The 23,837-nt window shown below is 41.4% G+C and overlaps 1 protein-coding gene across 5 annotated transcripts in view; it reads right to left on the reverse strand.

The window, feature by feature from the left end:
• Positions 1-767: 767 nt before the first annotated feature.
• The window catches only part of TRPM1 (transient receptor potential cation channel subfamily M member 1), an 84,452-nt gene continuing 61,382 nt past the window's right edge, over positions 768-23,837 (reverse strand). For 3 of the 5 annotated variants that reach the window (XM_079911957.1, XM_079911954.1, XM_079911952.1), the window contains 6 exons: positions 22,912-23,086; positions 21,318-21,338; positions 20,406-20,550; positions 18,743-18,945; positions 17,670-17,802; positions 768-2,673 (listed from right to left, as the gene is read on the reverse strand). In XM_079911957.1, coding sequence (XP_079768083.1) covers positions 1,416-2,673; positions 17,670-17,802; positions 18,743-18,945; positions 20,406-20,550; positions 21,318-21,338; positions 22,912-23,086 — 1,935 coding nt within the window. In that variant the 3' untranslated portion in view covers positions 768-1,415. Of the gene's footprint in view, positions 2,674-17,669; positions 17,803-18,742; positions 18,946-20,405; positions 20,551-21,317; positions 21,339-22,911; positions 23,087-23,837 lie in introns of those variants that run through there. The other 2 variants (XM_079911953.1, XM_079911955.1) reach the window with 2 other exon arrangements.

Raw genomic sequence — 23,837 nt, forward strand, 5'->3', positions numbered from 1 at the left:
GTAGGCAATCATACAGTCTCAAAGGAGAGAGTCACTTATAATGAGGTCTTTGATGGTTCAATTCTTAATTCCCCTTGCTAGAAATTTAAAAATGAGTTTTTAAACTTTATATCAACTATCACATCATAACTCATTTATGAGTGTGACAGAGTTTATGGGATATAAGAATAAAAGCCCTCATTATGTTTCTTATTAGGTTTTACATAGAACAGAAATATAATTCTAATTTACTAAGACAGTTCTATGCAAAATGATTTTTTAATAATTTTTATTTTTTTGTTGAAGTATAGTTGGCTTACAATGTTTCAGATGAACAGCAAAGTGATTCGGTTATACATATATACATCTATTTTTTTCAGATTCTTTTCCATTATAGGTTATTACAAGATATTAAGTATAGTCCCCTGTGCTATACAGTAAGTCCTTGTTTATCTATTTTATATATAGTAGTGTGTGTCTCTTAATCCCAAATTCCAAATTTATCCCTCCAGCCCCAGTGAGTTAATCTCTCTCTCTCTCTCTCTCTCTCTCCTCCCCCTGCCCCTTGCCAGTTTATGGCGATGCTGTATCTTTGAACTTACAAGTTGAAGCACACCTTGTGTTTTTAGCCACGAATCGTCTTTGTAGCTCTTGAGAATTCCCACCTTGAACATGTATGTATCCGTTAGGTTTTGGCCACAGCTTTACACCAACCATTGTGTAGACAGAAGTACAATTAATTTGTGTTTGCCATCAAGGACTAGATGACAACAGGAAAATTCATGTGGGATACTTTATTTTTACACATTAACAAAACTCTTGGTCACCCTACCCTATTACAGTGTGACCTTTGATATAATCGTGGCCTTCTTTTTCCATCGTGTAATTTTAAAACATAAAGCATTAAAACATAAAATAAACAGAAACCCATAAAGAACATATGATGTTTACTTCCCCTTTCCAATTCTCACTTCTTGCACCTCATAGTTTTATTGTTCTTTTCCCCCACCCTCCTTTTTTTTTTTTCATGTTTGCTTTGTCTTTCATTTCCCTTTCTTACATAGTTGCTTACTCCCTTAAGTAACCTACTGGTGTCACCCAAAGGCATTTCTTTGGCTATTCGGTTGCCCCCAGAAATAAAGAGGTCGTAGGATCCTGTACACTGATGAAGCCATTTATCGTGACTGGAGTATTATCACTTCCATTGATCCTACTCCAACTAAAAAAGCTAAGTTTACTAACATGTGCTAACAAAACATTAAGTTTAGTGCATTACATGTTAAATTGTAATGCACTAAAATTAAACTCTAAATTTTAAATAAGTCCAAATTGTCAAACGTTTTTAATGAAAATGATTTCAGAAATGGATGGTGTTTAGATGACCAAGATAGGACTCATCAGTTGTTCTGACTGAAAAATCAAAGAAACAAAACTCATTAGCATTCAGTTTCTGAGGAATCTTTCTCTCGCTTAACTTTCAGGTCTTCCGTTGTAATTCTGGACACAACTGCTAAGTTACTTACACTGCTGGCATGTCTAGATCTGTCTAAGGTGCCCTGAATGGCTTTAGCATTCCTAGGATGGCCGTGTAAACTTTTTGACCTTAAAGATGGGAATCCCAAAGTTTGGTGTGTTTTCACAGACAGTAAGTTTTCCTTGTCAGTTCTGTCAGTAACAGCTAGTGACAAACGGGAGATCTGAGGGCCTGTTTCAGAAACATAGTTTTCATCTTCGGTGTCTGTGAAATGCCCTTGATGCTCAGCCTGCAGTGCCGTTTCAGACCCAAAGGAAGGGATATCCGTGCTCTGAGAACGCATAATCTTTTGAACTTGATACCTCCACTCTGTGGTCCATTGCTCAACCGTGGAGGGGCATGTTTGGTCCCCAGCTGCACTCCACTTGTTAACCCCGCCGACCAGCTTTCTTCCCCGGGAATATACAAAGCTTCTGGACTTCATTGCTTTACAAGCACTGAACGTCTCATCAGGGTAATAACGGGTCACTTTTGTTTCTTCCAGGGGATAAGAAATGGTGCCTTCTATCTTCGTTGTTTCCACTGTTAGCTGAGTGCTTTGAAAATCCAAATTGTTCTGTCCGTGCATAACTTCTGTTTGACTGAAACTTGGGGAGCTCGTTTCTCCTCTCTTAGAGTCTGCCTGCCTTTCATCATCTTCAGCTGAAATCCCAACATCTGGACTTAATTTCGGCTCTGAGGTGCTCTTCACGTTGTCTGATGCAAGTCGATCGCCGTCTGGGGATGCTGGCGTGCTTGTGCTGGGTGGCAGGCGAAGGCTGCCCTGACGCTCTGGGACCAGGTGCGTTCTTTGGTCCTTCTCTTCCTTCACACGGAAGGAACCAACTTTTTTCCTGAACCCTGTCCCTGGTGGCATGCAGCGGGAAGTATCCTCATACAACTCCTCCCCGTTGAAAAGATACCTATACATGCTGTAGCCATCGGCACTGTTGATGCTGCTTTGCCTTAGAAGGTATGTTGCATCGCACTCAGAAGAAGCCCGGGACCGGGTCTGTATCAGGTCGGACTTGTCGATTCCTGCGAGGTTTTCCAGCGCATTTACCATTCTGCTAGATAGTTCTTCCAGTTGGGAAAGGCGAAGGTCAACAGTCTGCAGGGAAGTTTTCATAAAGTTTTCTCTTTCGTTGATTTCTTCCAACCTCATGGACATATTTTCAACTCTGGCGGATACAAAGGGGTAGGTTTATTACACTGAGATGAACTAAGGATTAAAACCAAAAATATAATGTTATTGTTGCTGTATGATTTTGCAGGCTTTTGGGAATCATGGGCTGATTGGGGCATATTTTTAAACTTCACACTCTCCTGATATAACTACTGAAAATTACAGTGAGGAGCATCAGAAAATAATAGAAATATGGTTAACGCATATGGTGCTATTTACTGTTCATTGCTCTAAATGCCTTATGTATTCATTAATACGTACTCACTGAGGTCCTATTCTAGGCTTGTTTAACCCTCACAACAGACCTATGAAGAAGGCACTATTATCACCATCCCCATTTTACAGATGAGGAAATCAAGTCACGGAGGGGGTAAGTAATTTGCCTACAGATGCACAGCTGGCAAAGAGTGTGGCACCAGCAGGGGCACCAGCTCTGGTCTCTCATCTGGTACATCACATTGCCTCTGATGATAAAGGGAGACACTAGCAGTTAGGTTTCTGAGTTTTGAGTATAGCTGTCAGCAATGAATGGTTATCATGACAAAATAAATACAATAACATCCTTATTTGAAGTTCAGGGAATTCGGAAAATGAATTGTTAATAATTAAGTTCAGATTCATTGCTAATTATTAGAGAAATGCAAATCAAAACTATAATGAGATAGCATCTCACGCCAGTCAGAATGGCCATCATCAAAAAATCTATGAACAACAAATGCTGGAGAGGGTGTGGAGAAAAGGGAACCCTCCTACACTCTTGGTGGGAATGTAAATTGGTGCAGCCACTATGGAGAACAGTACGGAGGGTCCTCAAACAACTAAACGTAGAGTTGCCATATGATCCAGCAATCCCACTCCTGGGCAAATATCCAGAGAAAACTGTAATTTGAAAAGACCCCTATGTTTACAGCAGTACTATTCACAATAGCCAAGACATGGAAGCAACCTAAATGTCCATCAAGAGAGGAATGGATAAAGATGTGGTGTGTATATATATACAATGGAATATTACTCAGCCATGAAAAGAATGAAATAAGGCCATTTACAGCAACATGGATGGATCTACAGAATATCATAACTAAGTTAAGTAAATCAGACTGAGAAAGACGAATACCATATGATACCACTTATATGTGGAATCTAATTATGACACAAATGAACTTATCTATGAAAGAGAAGCAGACCAACAGACATAGGGAACAGACTTGTGGTTGCCAAAGGGGATGGAGGGTGGGGGAGGGATGGATTGCGAGTTTGGGATTAGCAGATGCAAACTTATATATAGGATGGATAAACAAGGTCCTACTGTATAGCACAGGGAACTACATCCAATATCCTGGATAAACCATAATGGAAAAGAATATATATATATGTATAACTGAATCAATTTGCTGTAAGAAGAAATTAACACAACACTGTAAACTATACTTCAATGAAATAAATTTTAAAAACAAAAAATTAAGTTCAGATTATCAGATGGTTTACTTCAGAGACAAGAGGTCATTAAATCATCTGAAGAATACCAGTAACTTTAAATTGTTTGCTATATTTAATAATTGGTATTCCCTTATGGGGTTGTAAGAAAGAAAGATCATGACAGATTATAAATATCTGCTGTTAGATTTTTTTCACTCCTAGAAGATCAGGCAGTAGCCTATGAGACCATAGTGTTGCCTGAACTAAAGCCTGCTGATGTAGACTATATTTTATATTTCAGGAATACATACAGTATGAATTCTTTCCATTGGCTTATGAAATTTAACTCTAAAAGGCAGCAAGTTATGTCCAGGACCTGGGACTAACTTCTAAAAGTTGAATTTGTCCTGGGGTAGCCAGGCAGAGGGGATCCTGGCTCCCACTGAGAGCCTCTGGACCCTCTGCACCCGGCAGTGTGGTGGTCTGTTCACAAGCTCATCCGTGGGTGAAGGCAAACACTTTGTACTTTCGTTATCTGTTGCTTCTTGCCCACCTTTTATCCTTCTGTGGAAACGTATAGGCAGACTTTAAGGTCACCCAGTTTGCTTCGAGTCTGTGTCTAATATGGCTTTGCTACCCTCTCTGCATATCCTTCTAAAATCCCTCACCTGCGCTTGCTTTCCTCTCCTCTACTTCCTGATTACCTGCTGCTCTTCTTGCACCGTTTCCGCCCTCCGCCTGACTGCATCTCCTGTGCTCTCCCCACTCTGCTGCTTCTGCAGCTACCTTGTCCTACATTCTCCCAGAAATGCTTTTGCACATGTTCTACTTCTGTTGGCCACATTGACAGCTGCGCTCCGTTGTGTGGGAGGGTCCTTGGCTTCCATTCTTAACCCTTTTCATGGGGAGAGGACTATTTTTATGTCCCTTAGGAAATCACATCATCTGATCAGGAAGGGTCTGGCTTCCTGGAAGTTTGCCACCAGGAGGACCAACTTCGCCAAATTCACCATGTATGAGGAGACGTGACTTCCTTCTTTAAAAGCTTCCCTACTGGGATTAACAGATGCACACTACTGTATTTAAAATAGATAATCAGGGGCTTCCCTGGTGGCGGAGTGGTTGAGAGTCCGCCTGCCAATGCAGGCAGGGGACACGGGTTTGTGCCCCGGTCCGGGAGGATCCCACGTGCCGTGGAGCGGCTAGGCCCGTGAGCCATGGCCGCTGAGCCTGCGCGTCCGGAGCCTGTGCTCCGCAACGGGAGAGGCCACAACAGTGAGAGGCCTGAGTACTGCAAAAATAATAATAATAAAATTAATTTAAAAAAAAATAGATAATCAACATGGACCTACTGTATAGCACAGGGAACACTACTCAATATTTTGTAATAAGCTATAAGGGAAAACATATATATGTGTATGTATAACTGAATCACTTTGCTATACACCTGAAACCAACACAACATTGTGTTAGTTTGTAAATTAACTATACTTCAATAAATTAAAAAAAAAAAAAAAAGCTTCCCTACCATAGGGAACCCGACAACAGGTTCTAAGTGTTCCCCGTCCTGTATTTCAGGGACCATCAGAAGAACTTTGCACTCTTAATTTTCCATGACTTCAAGTCCAACTTGGTTTTCTCTGTTAAATGTCATGTCTCCTTGCTCACTTCAAATCTACTGCCCCAAGGATTCATTCCTTTTGTGTTAAAAACCGCATTGCCTCTGGAACAGACTTGAAATCCTTTAACAAACACAACATTTAGAGATTAAAGCAGCTGTGCAAACTTTTAAAAATAAATAAGCTGGTAAAATATAGATACGTATCTTTCCTCTCAAATCTTTTATAATTCTCTGCCTGTTTTTTTCCCTGTGTGACCTAATCCAGATAACAGCATTGCTGGCCACTCACACAGAAAAAGGAAACCTCAAACTCATCTGATTCTGTCTCCTTTACACCTCCCTAACCTCCCTCCCCCCTGCGTTGAATAGGTTTTCAAGCTCCGTGTAGGACCCCTCTTTAGGTGTCCCGTAAATGTCCCATCCCTACTGCCACTCCCTTAGTTTGAAGCTGTGGAAGAAACAAAGCTTCACGATGTGGTTTAGGTTAAGAAAAATTGTCAGATGCTATTTCAAGCTCGTTGTAAACAGCAACCAGGTGGAGACAGCACATTTTAGACAGCTACGCCAAATCAAGGGAAGTCGTATTGAGTTTCTACAGTATGTGTGAAAGAAGAAAGAAAAAAAAAACTGAGGTGAAGTTCACTTCAATCTGGAATGCTTAACAAAAAGGATGCATGAGGAACTATCTCCCATGTCAGCCTTGTTCTGTGACTTCCCACAATGACTTAGACATGTTTCACAAACCTTGACATGACATCCGTAGATGGAAATCCAAGGAGAGATTTCCATTTCAGATGGGGAAAGAGAGGCTCTGTAGGAAACAATTTGACAAGAGCCCCATATCTATTGACACACTGAATGGCAGGAAAACATATAAGAGAAATTTATCATTTGCGACAGAGCTCATAGTGAGATATGAGCTTTCCAAACTTGCGACATCTTTTTTTTTTTTAATTTATTTTTTAGTTTTGGCTGCATTGGGCCATCGCTGCTGCTCATGGGCTTTCTGTAGTTGCGGTGGGTGGGGGCTACTCTTCATTGTGGTGTGCGGGCTTCTCATTGCAGTGGCTTCTCTTGTTGCGGAGCACGGGCTCTAGGCGCATAGGCTTCAGTAGTTGTGGCTCACGGGCTTCAGTAGTTGTGGCTCGCGGGCTCTAGAGCACAGGCTCAGTAGTTGTGACACATGGCCTTAGTTGCTGCACGGCATGTGGGATCTTCCCAGACCAGGGCTCAAACCCCTGTCCCCTGCATTGGCAGGTGGATACTTAACCACTGCGCCACCAGGGAAGTCCCTAACTTGTGACATCTTAATTCTGCTTTCCTTTAGGCACAGAATGAAATAATTTTTCAGCACAGAACAAAAAACTGTTCTAGGTCCAAAGCGATTTGTTTGGCTTTCCCATTAAATAAAGTTGATTTCGTCTAAACGACATATTTCTAATATGCCATATTTCTAACATCATGTTTTCTTTTTAAAACTGGCATACGGTAAATTGACTATTTTTTATTTTGGTGTACAGTTCTATGGATATTAACATGTATAAATTTCTATAACCAATGTCATGATCAGGATCAAAACTCCCTTGTGCTAAATCTTTGTTGTCACACCCTCCCCTACCCTTAATCCTAGCAACCACTGATCAGTTCTTCATCCCTATAGTTTTATATTTCTGAGAATGTCAAATAAAGAGAATCATACAGTAGGTAACTTTTTGAGACTGGCTTCTTTCTGCATAATGTCTTTGACATTCACGCAAGTTGTTGCATGTGTTGTTTGTTCCTTTTCCTTGCTGAGTAGTATTACATGATATGGACGAACACTTAGGTTGTTTCTATATCTTGGCTCTTGTGAATAATGCTGCAATAAACATGGGGTGCATATGTCTCTTCGGTAACCTGTTTTCATTTCCTTTGGATAAATACCCAGAAGTGGGATTGCTAGATTGTAGGGTAGCTCTATCTTTAATTTTTTGAGGAAACTCCATACTGACTCCCAGAGTGGCTGAACCAATAAGTTTTCATTTCTCTGGGATAAATACCTAGGAGTGGTTCATATGATGAGCGTGTGTTTAACTTTCTAAGGAACTGCCAAATCAATGCTGGAGAGGGTGTGGAGGAAAGGGAGCCTCCTGCACTGCTGGTGGGGATGTGAACTGGTGCAGCCACTGTGGAGAACAGTATGGAGGGTCCTCAAAAAACTAAAAGTAGAACTACCATATGACCCAGCATCCCACTCCTAAGCATGTATCTGGAGAAAAATATAATTCAAGAAAATACACGCACCCCAGTGTTCATAGCAGCACTATTCACAATAGCCAAGACATGGAAGCAGCCTAAGTGTCCATCGACAGATGAATGGATAAAGAAGATGTGGTACATACATACAATGGAATATTACTCAGCCATAAAAAGAATGAAATCATGCCACTTGCAGCAACATGGATGGACCTAGAGATTATGATACTAAGCGAAGTACATCTGACAGAGAAAGACAAATATCACATGATATCACTTATATGTGGAATCTAAAATATGACACAAATGAACCTATCTTTGAAGCAGAAACAGACTCACAGACATAGAAAACAGACTTGTAGTTGCCAAAGCGGGGGGTGTGGGGGAGGGATGGATTGGGAGTTTGGGATTAGCAGATGCAAACTATAATATTACATATAGAATGGATAAGCACCAAGGTCTTACTGTATAGTGCAGGGAACTATATTCAATATCCTGAGATAAACCATAATGGAAAAGAATATAAAAAAAGAATGTGTATATATATATATATATACACACACATATATATATATCTGAGTCTCTTTGCTGTACAGCAGAAATTAACACAACATTGTAAATCAATTAGACTTCAATAAAAAAAAGAAACTACCAGACCATTTTTCAGAATTTTATATTCCCATGAGCAGTATATGTGTACCAGCAGGTACTCAGTGTCATTTTTGGCACTTGGTATTACTGATATTTAAAAATTTTAGCTACTGTGATATGTGTGTAGAAGTATCTCATCGTAGTTTTAACTTGCATTTTACTTATAACCAATAATGTTGAACATAGATTCATATACTTATTTGCCAAACTAATGTTTTCCCCGGTGTGTCTCTTCTAATCTTTGGCCCATTTTTCACTGGGTCACTTCCCCCTTATTATTGTTTTGAGAGTTCTTTAGATATTCTGTACCCAAGTCCTACAGCAAATGTATGATTTGCATATGTTTTCTCCCAGTCTGTACCTTGTTTTCCATTGTTCTAGCAGTGTCTTTTGTAGAGCAAAACATTTTTATTTTGATGAAATCCAGTTTATCATTTTTTATCTTTTATGGATGCTTTCTGTGGGCTGTGATTTCAGTTTCAGTTTAGTTTCAAAACCTTTTCAGTGAAAGTACTCCCTGAACTCTAGGTGCTGAACAGGTATAGAATGACGTGACCATATGAGTAGGGGTGGTTACAAATCTTCAAATATTTTTTATCCGTATCTCAGTATATCTAGTACCTAGGGGTTTTGACTTTGAATCTTATACCACTAAACCTGAAAGGAGTTTAACTAAAATGCATTTTTGTTAAGGCACTGTGAATAATGTTTTCCATTCCATTCAAATAATAGGCACGACAATCTATAAAATTTGTGGAACTTCTGTAGTGACTTCCAAGAGAATATATGCCTATGTAGGGAATAACTTTATTGGACTTTCATAGACTCTGATCTATTAAATATAATGTCCAAATTCACGTTCTTAAGGTAAGAGTCCTGTGTGTCTTTCCTAAGAACAAAACATAGATGTTGGGAGCTCTGTAGTAAGCCAGTTATTAAAACTTGTTTTATGTACAGTCATCTTGTCATGTGCAACGATCACCCTTTACCTGCCAGGCATCTCATAAATTACATGGGAACATTTCCTTAATGATAGAGTTAAAAGTTAACACAAAAACTTAATGTTAGTGGAGCAACAAGGTCCAGTTCATACTTGACGAAATCCATGTTTCAAGATCCCATGGTCGCCTATATTGAGTTTTAAGACTATTCCTACCCTGTCATTTAATTTCAGATCTATAGATCATAAAGTTGTCTCATCCTGTCCAAATTCTACATTCAGCTATTTTAATTTCCATCTGCTTCTTCATATGGGGCTGCCTTTTAAGTTTAGTAATTGTAGAGAGAACAGCCAGGGTAGAACCTGGTTGTGCTTACTTACGGAGTTTTTATATGTGAAAGACTAAACAAAGAACAAGACTCAAGTCTTAAATCTTCTGTCCTCATTCTTTTTAGTAAGCAAAAGTCTGAGTAGTTGCTGAAAGAATATTAAGCTCTCTGGGATTCTACCTCTATGCTGCATCATTTATACACACCAACATTGCCACACCTCAGACCTCCTTGGTTTCTAGAATTCAGATCATCTAAATCATTAGCCTTTTCTGACTATGTTCTCTACTCTGGCCAGACTCGGGTCAGGCACTCAGTGAAGCTTTCGTTGATATATCCTGGGTTGTCTCTCCCTTACTTCCAACATAGTAGTGACAATCCCTAAGCCTTCATCTATCATGACTAGGACTCCAGGGCTGGGCAGGAATAAATGGTGGCTGGAGGCGATGTAATATGTTTATGCTGCCATTTGCAAACCCTGACATCACCATGGTACCCGCAAGGTCCCATCAACCTCCCTGTTGCTGTGCCTCATGTATCACTCATTTTCTGCATCCTTGCCCTTGGGCTATAGTATGTCACGGTCACCTATGAGAGTCACGGAGCCACATTGACTTGGCCCAATACAAAGTCACAGCTGGGTTGCTATTATTCCCACCAGGCAATCTCTTGGCTAGCAACTTTCCTACTGCATTTTCCCTCAAGGTGAACTCAAATCCTCCCTTCTGGCTTCAAGTCTGTAATGTTGCTGGGCGGGTTCCTTTCCACCATTCTTATTGCTTCTTCTTACGTGTCGGAATTTTCCGTGACTGTAAAACTCCTGGCCTCTCTCCAGCGTTTCATTTAATCTGTGTACCGGCTTACTTAAGTGGTTTACTTTCTAATTGTGATTTTCTCTTTCGCATAGATTCTTACTTCTTTTCTGTTTAGAGAAGACCTTTCAATATTTCCTGTAGGACAGGTTTGATATTGCTGTATTCTTTTAGTTTTTGCTTGTCAGAGAAATTCTTTCTCTCTCCTTCTATTCTAATTGATAATCTTGCTGGGTAGAGTATTCCTAGGTTGCAGAATTTTCCCTTTCAGGACTTTGAATATATCTTGCCACTCCCTTCTGGCCTGCAACGTTTCTGCAGAGAAATAAGCTGATAGCCTTATGGGGTTTCCCTTGTAATTAACTCTTTGTTTTTCTCTTTCTGCCTTTAGAATCCTCTCTTTATCTTTAACTTTTGCCATTTTTATTATAATATGTCTTGGTGCAGGTCTGTTTGGGTTTATCTTGTTAGGGACCTTCTGTGCTTGCTTTCTGTATCTGGATATCTGTTTCCTTCTTTAGGTTTTGGAAGTTTTCAGCCATAATTTTTTTATTTTTATTACACTTGTGGCTGTGGTTTATTGAAGTAAAAGGATAGAAATTAAAAGATAGAAAAGGGAAAGATGTGTGGGGCATGATTTCCAGGAGAAACCAGGTGCAAGCTTCCAAAACTTCTTTCCCAGGGGAGTTGCGTGGATGTGCTTAATTCTCTGAGCAATGATTAGTGATAAGATGTGCAGCCAGGGAACTAGAGGAGCTCACCTGAGCCTTGGTGTCCAGGATTTTTACTGGGGATCAGTCATGTAGACATGCAGTGCCAGCATGATTTATCTCAGCTGTTCAGACTCCAGAGCCCCAGGAAAAATAGGCATTCACCATGAATCATATTGTTAGCATAAACTATTTGACCAAACTGATACTGCTTGGCCCAAGGCCTCAGGCATACAACACTCTTACCAGGCAGAGTATTCTTTTTTTATTTTTTGTGTTGTCACATGCACTTCAGTAAAGATGCATCAGTCAGTCTGGCTACAGCTCAATCAGATCCATTTAACAAATAACAATAATTAGTGTACTCAGAGTCACACACTTGCTTTGTGTAGAAGGAAGGGCCTGTTCACTAGAACACAGAATGCAATCCCTGACAAAATCAACATTAATACGTGTGAGAGCCCATAATTTCTTCAAATACATTTTCAATCCCCTTTTCTCTTTCTTCTCCTTCCAGGGTCCCTATTATGTATAGATTGGCATGTTTTATATTATCCCATAGGTCTCTTATATTGCTTTCATTTTTTTTTCATTTGGGTTTCATTTGGTCAATTGGGTGATTCAGCCTTTCATTTACTCTTTTTTTAAAAAATAAATTTATTTTTGGTTGTGTTGGGTCTTTGTTGCTGCGCGCGGGCTTTCTCTAGTTGCGGTGAGCGGGGGCTACTGTTTGTTGCGGTGCATGGGCTTCTCATTGCAGTGGCTTCTCTTGTCGGGGAGCACGGGCTCTAGGCGTGCGGGCTTCAGTAGTTGTGGCATGCAGGCTCAGTAGTTGTGGCTCATGGGCTTAGTTGCTCCGCAGCATGTGGGATTTTCCCAGACCACGGCTCGAACCTGTGTCCCCTGTATTAGCAGCGAATTCTTAACCACTGCGCCACCAGGGAAGTCCCTCATTTACTCTTGAGAGAATTAATTTTCTGGCTGGAGTTTGGGGACCAGGACATGAGTATGCTTCTCTCTCTCTCTTTGGGAGCCAGCTGCATGCAGGACGCATGGATTCTCACTTTGTCTAGGTCGAACGGTAAGCTTAGCAGGGAAGAAGGGAGGCCTGCAGGCTGCTGGTGCTGCCTGTGACTGGGTGGGGACATCTACGTCTGGGGTGTGCATTTGGCAAGAACTGGACCACACCCTCTAGCACAACATTTATTACTAATAAAGCTGAGATTTTAACCTCTGTCTGATGTCTGCGTCTTTCTCTGAATTGGCTTTCAGAGTCGGGTAAGGGACAAGATTGTCATTTACTAGGCATGTCAAAACTCCACCACTTCATCCCACCACCACCCCCATCATCCAAGCACCCTTGACTCTTATTAATTTATAAGATTAAGGCATTCAGGTGAGCTCTTCCCCAACCTTCTCCATCCCTACGTGTGTGTCTTTGGACGGCTTTCTCTCCATCAGAGGAATCACCACCTCCTTTCTAAGACTGATCTTTCTTTCAGGTCTTTTTCTAATTACTGTCTTGTTTCTCTCCTTGTCTTTCTTGTCAGGGTCTTTCTTACCATAATCTTCTCTTCCTGGTCACTTGGAAAGAGGACGCCAAAGAAGATCTCAAGATCAACTGCTGATTTCCCATCAAGCCGACAGGAAACCCAAGACCTTAACCCAGATCCACAAATATGACAAGAAACCACTTAACCCAGAGGGTTTTGGGGGAATCAGAGCCCGCTATTATAGGTTTGGCTACTCTACGACCTATAGCTCCTTAAGTATAGGACCAACTGCATTTAAAATGTGTGATTTATGAGTTATATCCTGCATACTTTGAAATATCAGACATAGAAAATAAATTTATGTAAATGTTATAAAATATATGAAAGAGTAGAGGAGATAAGGAGAGCAATATACACCACACATTCCCAAACCTTACAATAATACACTTGTTATAATTAAATATTAAGTTTGGTGCTAAGCTTCCTTGAAGCCATGAAAAAAGGTAAACACGCTGGATTACATAATTCTCATTGTTCGAGAAAAGGAAGCTGAATCTCTAACAAAGTTTTGTCAGAAAGGATTCTTTCCAACTCAATTGCTCTGGAACCTGTGCACCAGTGATGGGGATGCCAAAGCACAAAAAGAAAGGTGTGTTCGACAGTGGGTTTGCGAGAGACACAGAGGTGGGCTTCAAGCTCCAATTGATAGGGATACTTGTTACCAGTTATTAAACTGGTGAGACGAGAATAGAATGTTTAGGTTGACCAGTTCTACCTTGGTCGTGCTGGGAAGTTATTTGTAAATGCTGTCCCCGCACCAGCCCTCTTGCTTATCTGATATTATGCCTTTGGGCAAAGAGACAACATGTACCAACACCAACTCTTGTTTTGATCTTACTGATCTGAAGGATCCTTCCTTTTCCAGGGACCAGAATCATTTGCATACTGAGGTTGTTCCTCATCCCTAAGAGTAAAACCAAAGTTTTGAATCCAGAGGGAGCATCGTTGGTTTCCTATTTGATATTCCAGGAGGGAACTCATGGAGGACAGGACAGAAAGTTGCATTCAAATCAAGAGACAAACTTTGGAGTCATTCATTCATTCCCAAAAATCGAGCTCCTGCTAACGTGGCAATGTGCAGGCTCTGGGAACACCGTGGTGAGTGGAATTTGTAGCTGGTCCCTGCCTTCGTGGGGCTTAGACTCCAAGAGCCCTGACCTAGTCTACTAAGGTGGGAAGCGGTCAGGGAAGTTTGCCAGAAGGAATTGGCATTTGGGCAGAGTTCCAAAAGATGAGCAGGTGGAGGGAAGAGGATGTGCAAAGTCCCTGCGGCAGGAAGAAAGCAGTGGCTTTGAGGGGGTGGAAGAGGGCCAGCAAGACTGGAGGACTGAGCATGAGGGGCGGACAGTCCAGGGTGCGGCTGGACGGATGGCAGGGCCTCATGGGCCCAGCAGCAGTGGGAGCCACTGAGGGGGCTTTTCAGGCGAGCTGGTGATGGGGGCTGTGGGGGCTGGTTAGAGTCTCTCTGGTGTAAAATGGACTGAAAGACCAGGACTGAATTCCGAGGACTGATTTCTGAGGGGACAGCTGCAGGAACCCAAGTGAAAAATGATGCTGGCTTGTACTCAGGTGCTGAGGGTAGAGAAGGAAAGATGTGGGTGGACCATGATTTATACGTGAGGGTAAGTTATCCGACTTGGGGATTGTTAGTGCAGAAGAGGGAGGACTCCAAATGCTTTGCCAGTGACTGTCTTGCTGAATGAGATGGCAGTGGTGGTATTCATGGAGCTCCGGGGGGACGTTTTGGGAGGAAAAGCCTGAGGGCGGTGCCCTGAGACAGCTGAGTGGGCCGGTGGCTGGGGCTTTGGGTTAAATGCCCGGCTGCAACCAGCGCTGTGTTAGCTAAAAACTGAGTCACATGGTACATCTCTTCTTGAGGGACTGAATGTTGGAATTTACAAAATGTTGAAATTCTATTAAATGGTTAGTTTGGTAGAATTTTATATATACCTTTCCAAGCAATAGGGGAAAGACATGAATTTGGTTCCTGAACCTAAGCCCTCAAAGCACCCTGCATGGAGGAGCACGACACGTATGTAAACTTCCGGTGTGAACACGTTTGCAAATCACTGGCCCAGGTTTTGCAAGGTGCCCGGACCACAGGGAGGTCAGGAAGGGAAAAACACCGACGGTGTTGATCACAGACGCTAACCCCTAACCAGACCCTCCCGTCCGCATGGTGCTGGGGCCGGTCCCACTGAGAGAAGAACAGGAAAATCATCAAACGGCAAATGGTGACACAGAAAATGAAAGCAAGCAAATCTATAAGGAAGATTAAAGAAGTGGCAGAAACATCTGAGTACTCAAAAATTTGATTTTAAAAGTAATCACTGATGGGAGGGATAAATTAAGTATTTGAGATTAACAGATACACATTATTATGTAGAGAATAGATAAGTGACAAGCACCTACTGTATAACATAGGGAACTATATTTGACATCTTGTAATAACCTATGAGGAAAAAGAATCTGGAAAAGAATTTATATATATATATATATATATGTATATATATGTATGATGGAACCACTATAACAGAACCAATTTGCTGTACACCCGAAACATTGTAGATCAACTATACTTCAATTAAAAAAAAAAGCGACTACAGAAAAAGTAGATAAATTAGGAATTTGGGATTAACATATACACATTACTGTACATAAAACAGATAACCTACAAGGACCTACTTTATAGGACAGGGAACTCTACTCAATATTCTGTGACAACCTGTATGGGAAAAGAATCTGAAAAAGAGTGGATATATGTAGATGTATAACTGAATCACTTTGCTGTACACCTGAAACTAACACAACACTGTAAATCAACTATACTTCAACAAAAGAAAAGAAAAAAAAAAGTCATCACTGGTGCCAACAGTTAGTTAGAAATAACTAATTCTTCCCATTCTCCCACCATCTCTTGCTCCCCAGAGGTCCTGGTTAGGGTGAAGGAAAGCTCCCTTTTTCCAGACCTCCTCTTTCTGTCTCTGGCGTTCACCTATGATTCAGCCAAGAAAGAGTCAACAAAGGGAACCGGAGGGGCAGGAATGTGCTCCCGTCACCCCCGGGGAGCTCGGCCAAGGCAAACGGGAAGCAGCCTGCTTTTACCGCCCCGCGCACTTTCATTCCTCTTACGTGTGCTCGGAGCCCCAAGGGGAAAATGCAATTTGGTAGCGACCTGACAACCACATCCCTGGAGCCTTGGTCCAAAAAGGGTAAAAATCCAAACACTGCTCTGGGAAGGGAGGAGGGGAGGAGGCAGGGTGAGAGAGAACACCATTTCCACCCATGGTAAATTACGCCTGTGATTCCATTCAAGTTAATGTCCACCTAGAAAGTGGAAGTTAGGTTATCAAGATGGGGGCGCTTTAGCTTTCTCGTAAGGAAATCATGATTATATCTTGAAAGGTTAGTAATTACCAGTAAAATAGCAAAGAAGTGTTCCAAAGTTTTATTGAAAATATACCTTATTAAGGCCGAAGGTTGGTGCAGATAACCTTTGAGTTTGGCTGGTAGGATTGCAAGTTGACTAGGTCTAGGAGGGCGGGAGGGCTAGAGCTCTGCAGCTGCCGGGGGCATCATCCCTCCTGTGGGCTGAGGTGGAGGCACTGGCCTGAACACCCACCACGAAGGTTTCACGGTGTATCGTGAATTCTGCTATAATTGCTGGGCCCCCTGATTGGGAAGTATGTGCTGAAATATTCTCTTGAAGTCCTACCATGTTTTTATGTTTCTCGATATACACACGTATATCAGACGATATACACGGTATCAGAAAACTTTAATGCTGAAGACTCCAGGATAGAATGATGCTCTGGAATCCCCTTAGGCATGTCTCCCTCGCCACGCTCATCCTTCTACATGCATTGTTGATTAAACTCTTTGGAACAACGTTTTATCAATTCTCATGCTCTTTAACAAGCTTCAGTTGCTTTTATGAAGTGACCAATGTTCTCAAAAATTATGATTCAAAAAATGTCTCTAGTGCGGGTTGATCGTTCCTGTCTACCTTTGCTGGTTGCTCTGCAGTTTGCAGCCGCAGGAAAAGCAATACTATAAAGTATGGAACACATCACCCTTTCTGTTCCTCCCTGCCCTGCCCTCCTCTGCTCATTTACTCACTGCCCCATACAGGCAAGCCGTCCATTCCCCATGTAGTAAGCACTGACATCTTGATGATGCTGATCTTGCGGGGTACCCAAGACAGACGCCTCTGCCCCTCCTGTACCTCTGCTCCGTGAGGTCGGAAAGGTGTTGGGAAGGTGCAAGGAGAGCACAAGTCAGGATCAGGAGGTCAAGCCGGGGCCGACGACACTTGGCCAAGGCAACAACATATGTCAAGGGCGTGGAGAAACGTCCCCAGCAGTTACACAGCCCTGCACCTGACGGTTCTCTCCATGTATTGTATTGTAAAAGCGCCCACTTTGGGGGCGGGCAAGAACCATCAGGGTTTTGTTTGTTTTGGTTTGGTTTTGGCCTGGAATATTTGTGATAAATGTCATCATTCAATTCTATATACAATATATAACCATCGTTTGGAACTTTCACACTACTCTGGGGGGTGGGGAACACGTTCAAAAGCCAACGTTGAGTCAACAGGAGAACTGGGAGTGAATGTGTAAACGGACTTGGCATTCCCCTTAGACAGGACGGAGGAGCCGCACGCTTTGGCCCTGCGCCCCGCGCCCCGCGCCCCGCGCCCCGCGGTGGCCACGCCCCAGACGCACCTCTCACAGGTGACACGAATGCGCTCCTCGCTGGACGACTGCTGTTCGTCCTCCTTCTCCTGGAAATGCTCCCGGACACACTGCTCTTCAAACTCGTGCAGCCTCTTCAGCTCCTCGTCGCTGAGAAACAGCTCTGTGCAAAGGCAGAAGCGGTTGCCACGTGAGAAACCACCCAGGTAGATGCACCCTTTCGAATTTCACAGCCCGCCTTTAACCAAGCTCCCTTCCCCACCCCTTGCAGGCAGCGCCGTGCTCCCGCCACTGCTTATATCACACAAAGCCTCCTTGTAATATGCGGCGATCATATTGATATTTCTGGTGGAGCTAAACGGCTCACTTTTTAACACAAAAATCCAAATTACAGCTATTTGGAAAGCGAAACCAAGTATGATTTTCTGGAAAAGGTTTTGCATGTATTTTATGGATACAGTCAAGTGGACAGGAGTATTTTCCCATTCTCTTTAGATGCAACACACTAAAAACATTTTGAGGACGTCGCTGGTGGTGCAGTGGTTAATAATCTGGCTACCAACGCAGGGGACACGGGTTCGAGCCCTAGTCTGGGAAGATCCCACATGCCGCGGAGCAACTAAGCCCGTACGCCACAACTACTGAGCCTGTGCCCTAGAGCCCGTGCTCCGCAACAACAGAAGCCACCGCAATGAGAAGCCCACGCGCCGCAAAGAAGAGTACCACCACCCGCCGCAACTAGAGAAAGCCCTCGCGCAGCAACAAGAACCCAACGCAGCCAAAAATAAATAAATAAATAAATCTATATGTATAAAAACATTTTGAAAGGAATATTGGCTTTATAGAGAAAAGTTATTTTCAAGAACTGTCTCAATTTCTCATCTCTTCCTGAGTGGACTTTCAGTGATATGAATTACTAATAAATGAACAAAACTAGAATAAAATCAGCATAAAATGAGAAGCATTCTGCAAAGAATAGCATTTGGATAGAGTGCTGTGTTTTCACACATTTAAGTAGTTTAAGGAGATTTCCATGCAGGTATCCAATTAGAATGGTCTTTCTAGATTAGCCCAAGATAGAAATGAAAGAGTCCTGCACATACTCAATCCACGATCCTGTTCGTCTTGGTCCCCTTCTCTTTTCTTCCTGCAGTGGCGGCTGAGACGCATAATGATTATATAGACGTGGCTTAAAATGATCATTGGTGGAGGCAAGACTGGCCGGTCATGAAATGTCATAATCAGCTGATAACGCTGGAATTTCCACACTTGGTTGGATATTGACTTTACTTCAAAGAAGGTATTGCTTTAAAAAGAATACATGTTTAGTTAGTTGTATTACTTTTAATTGTGATTTCCCAGGGCAATCAGAATTACTCACACTGAATTGAAATTATGCGATCAAATGGCCTTTTGGGGTCATTCCACGAGTTAGTACTGACTCTGAATGACCTGTCTTTTGGTTTATCTATCAGCGTGGCTTACCAACATTCAAGGACGTCTTACGCATATAAATAATTAAGAATTAAGTGTATTGAAATTGCTACCCACTGCTTTCTTGCAAAACCACACCACAGCCTACTGACTGCTCAGAAAATTTTATTTCATATATTTAAAGGTATGAGCCATCCCACTAAGCATTTTGAAGTATTTAAACTTTAAATTCAGTCAACTAGCTGACTACATTTTTTTGGAACCGAGTTGATTAATTACTGAACATTTTGATTAAAGGTGGGTTATTCTGGATGTTGGGTAGGTACAGTCTTTGTCTTCTTTGAGTTTCCAGTGGGAGGCAGTAAGCCTAGAATTGTTGGAATCCTGATCAGGCGTGTTGTCTACACGGGGACCTTAGAAAAGTCAGTTAACCTCTGTCAACCTTCATTTTCTCATCTGTCAAGTCCGGAGTGTAACCAGATTCTCTCCAATGCCCTGGTCAGCTCTGAAAGTCTATATTTCTGTGAAGGATTTTTCCCTTATATTTTTCATCTTAGAAACTAAAATAAAATTTTCCAACATTTATTAAGCATGGTCACATCCTCAACATATCATGACAAAAGGGGCAAGTTTTACAAGAAATTTGATTGTGGATTTTAAGCCTTTTCTTTCTTAGGCCATTTTATCTTCTATTTGGTAAGTAATAAGAAAAATATTTCATATAATAGTACAGTAATTGTCACAGCCTATGAAATTAACTTTGCTTTCTGTGCCTCTGATAATGAATTCAAGGCTCAGTTTGATAAATCTTCTCTGTCTCAGGAGACTTTCGTCTAAGAAAATATTTTCATTAGATTAAAATACATGCCAAGGGGCTTCCCTGGTGGCGCAGTGGTTGAGAGTCTGCCTGCCGATGCAGGGGACGCGGGTTCGTGCCCCGGTCCGGGAGGATGCCACATGCCGCGGAGCGACTGGGCCCGTGAGCCACGGCCGCTGAGCCTGCGCGTCCGGAGCCTGTGCTCCGCAACGGGAGAGGCCACAACGGTGAGAGGCCCGCGTACCGCAAAAAAAAAAAAAAAAAAAAAAATGCCAAAAGTGTTAAAATACTAACCAAGATTGAATTTAAATGTATTTAAGTGTCAACCCTTGATTTAGGAATACATGAAGGCTGATTACTGTTGAACAAAAAAACGTTGTGAAAAATTCTACGCATTTGAAAGCCCTAGCGGAATTCCATGTAAATCCTGGGCAGCCTGGGAGATTTCCGAGATTACACTGAAAATCTGTAAAATAATAAATAACAAATATACGGTCATCAGCGGTGACACGCACTTGAAAACGGCGATGAGCAAGTTCACGAGCAGGATGTTGGCCACCAGCAGGTAGCAAGCCATGATGGCGGGCGTGAGCCAGGCGCCCGGGATGCAGGGAGGGAGCCGCTTGCCCTCCTCATCGTACTGGTTGTCACCACAAGGAGCTGAAACGAGAGTCTGTCTTTTTGTACTTGACTTTTACATAGAATGAAAAGAATAAATAAACTGACCTATGCTATTAAAGGACCTATTTCTTTTTTACTATGTTTTTTTTCTGATTTCATAAGCAATAATTTTCCATGTGAAAAATATCAATTCATACAAAGGAGATAAGGAACTCATTTCTGCACTCACAGACAGTCATTCTTAACTTGTTATATTTGTAAACATTTTCTCATTTCTGTGTTGTGTTTGTCATATACAGAAGTTCTTCATTTCTAAGCAGATGCATCTATCTATGCGTCTATGGGTTTCTTTACTGTTATCCATTAGAAAGTGATTGGGTCTTCTAATTATTTAACATTAACTTATGTTGTCTTCTTGGTCATTTGTACATTAACTTTGAAAATAATTTTATTGTGAGGTAGGAGGTACGGATCCCCTCTAGCCTCCAATCCATTAACTGACTGTTCTGAGTGATGTTTGAAAAAGAATCTTTTCTCTCTCTGCTCATTTGAAATGCCACTTTGATCATATGGGACTTATTTTCTGACGAAAAAGATAGGATGATCTTAACAGTAATTAGTGAAGTAATATCCATGAATTTATTGTCTATTTACTTTTCACTTCCTTATCGTTTACAAAAGTACTGACACCAGAAAACAAGAGAAATATTTGAAACTGGTATAAGACTATTAGTAATTAGCTGAGGAAGAAACTAATTAATACACACATTTCATGGAATAGAGTCATCAATTATGCATAAACTTACGATTGATTTCCATGGCGTAGACTATAGAGTGATTGGAAAGCAGCATTTTATTTTTTTTTAGTTTTGACGGGAAGGAAGAAAAAAAATAAGACAGTTGAGAGAAAAGTCAAACAAACGATGAACAACACAAGAACTATTTTGCTGTCAAGAAATGTAAAGTGTTCAAGCTTGGGAATTACAGATTCACACTTGGAAACAGTGATCTGCTTAGGAGAATTTTACACATTATTAATTATAGGAAATATATGTATATGTATTTCATGAATATTTATTTTACCACATCATAAGCAATAGTAAAACTCACTAGTGAAAAAAACTGTGAAAAAGACATGAGGCTACTAACAGATGATCATTTTAACATGTAGGTTGACCAATCAAGCATTCCCTGTATCCCAACACAAACACATCATAAGCACAAATAAATAAAAAATTATTATGAAATAATCAGACCAATAACTGAAAACCTACATTTCACGGTGTTACTGAAAATAGCCTCAAGTTTGCCTCTTCATCTTCTCTTGTTACCCAATTTAATAAAAAAAATAAAAATATTACAACTTACGTCTGGATCCAGGGACTTTTAGCATTTATGTATGTTTACTGAAGCTAATATTCCTTTGAAACCAAATTAGATTTTTACGTTCTGGTTTACCAAGCTACAAACACATTCACTAATTGACCCTGAGATACTCATGATAAGGATGTGTTCTGAATCACATGATGAAAGCCAGTAGGTAGAAGGCATTGTGCAACTGGTTATCAGTCTCACTTAGTGGAGATATACCAAACAACCCTGCATTTCCTACAAGGCAAGGATGTTCAGAACCTTCTATTCTCAAGAAGCTTCTGCTTCTACTGGAAGCAGCAGCCATGCTATTGTACCTGGTGCTTTTTGACAGAGCACAACATGCAAATTAAGATATTGGTACTAACATGAAAATAGGTCTGAAGATGCTCGTTCATTGGTGATGCTGTAACTGTCTGGGTGAAATAGCATAAGAGCATTTGAACTTCACTTCCCTACAACACAAGAGACACTGTGACCTACCAGCTCAGCCTGGGCAGAGCTGGGGCCTGCATTCCCCAGAAATCCATGCAGGATTGCAGCTCATTTCCTCTGCTAACATCCAGAATACTGTTGATAATACAAAAATATCACTCCAGGAGTGAAGAGGAAATGGATAGCTATGTGGAAAATGGGTTTTGAAGCTTGAAGAAGAGGATGACACATGGCAGTAGTCACTATCTCATTTGACTGAAATAACACTACCAGCTCTATCTCAGGGCAGAAAAAGATTCAGGTTGAAGAAAAATTAGGATGTTGGCATTGGGACTACATTCATGTGTAGGACATGCTCAAGGGATGTAAGACTCAGAATTCCAGTTAGTGGTTCTCAGAGTAGAAGACAGGACCGATGTCTCAAAACTCTGTATTTCATAATCTGCATTGATTTCTTCACAAAATAGTTTGATGCCTATGGCAGAATAAAAAATACTTTATTCCCAAATTAACACAGGCTCTTCCATTAATTTGGAACTGATCATCTGCCTTGGGAAGCAGGGAAGAGAATCTTACTATGAATTCTAGTCTTACGGTCTATCTGGTCTGCAAACACCTCTCCGTAGATCATCCAGTAGGGCATGTAGAAGATGTTTCGGGCCAGTTTCCAAGAAGGCTCCTCATCTGGATGCAAAATGGCTTGACGGGCTACCCCGAAACTCATCAACACCACCAGCATGATGACCACAAAATACAGCATGTCAATCATCTGAGGAGAGAGGACATGGGCCTCTTACTGTCTTGACTCATGGGCCAAGTTCACCTGGTTCATTACACTGTGCTCCTCAAAGACTTTATGAGTGCTTAATTAGGATGGAGGAAGCTTCTTTTCCCTCCCTCCATCCCATCCATGGGCTACTGATTCTTGTACTTCATGCAATGCATACACCTTATCCTAGAACATTGCCATTCTCATCTCATGCTCTCAATCTTTCCTCTCCTCTATTGTTACCCATAAATAAATTCCTCTAGTAACTACAACTGCAAATGGAGAAAGGGAACAATTATGGAAAATATAGGAATTTGTGAGGGAAACTAAGGAGTAAGAGCAGTAGATATCTAAGGAGGTAATGAGATCATGAGTTGAGAGCACATACTGATATTCATTCATTATACAAACAGTGAGTAGTTACAGTGCGAAATGCTCTGGTTGCTATGGATACTGACCTCATAGAATTCTTAATTTTGAACATCCCTGAAGATGAGGGCCCTGGCTGGCATTAGCTCAACCATATAGCCCTTTGCTCAAAACCACTTGCCCTACAAAGAGTTATTCCTAAGCTTGGAAGACTTCCTTTCTTCTGGGACCAGTCCCAACACTTGGGCTATTTTAAGTGATGTAAGGATGATCTGCTGGTTCATTTTTAGTTTCATATTTTATGGCCTGTTCTGGAGTAAATGTTGCCATGGATTTGTCTTGACCTCATCACATGAATTGCCTGTGTGCACTCCATGCCAGA

This window comes from Stenella coeruleoalba (assembly GCF_951394435.1).
Source record: "Stenella coeruleoalba genome assembly, chromosome: 2".
NCBI lineage: Eukaryota > Metazoa > Chordata > Mammalia > Artiodactyla > Delphinidae > Stenella > Stenella coeruleoalba.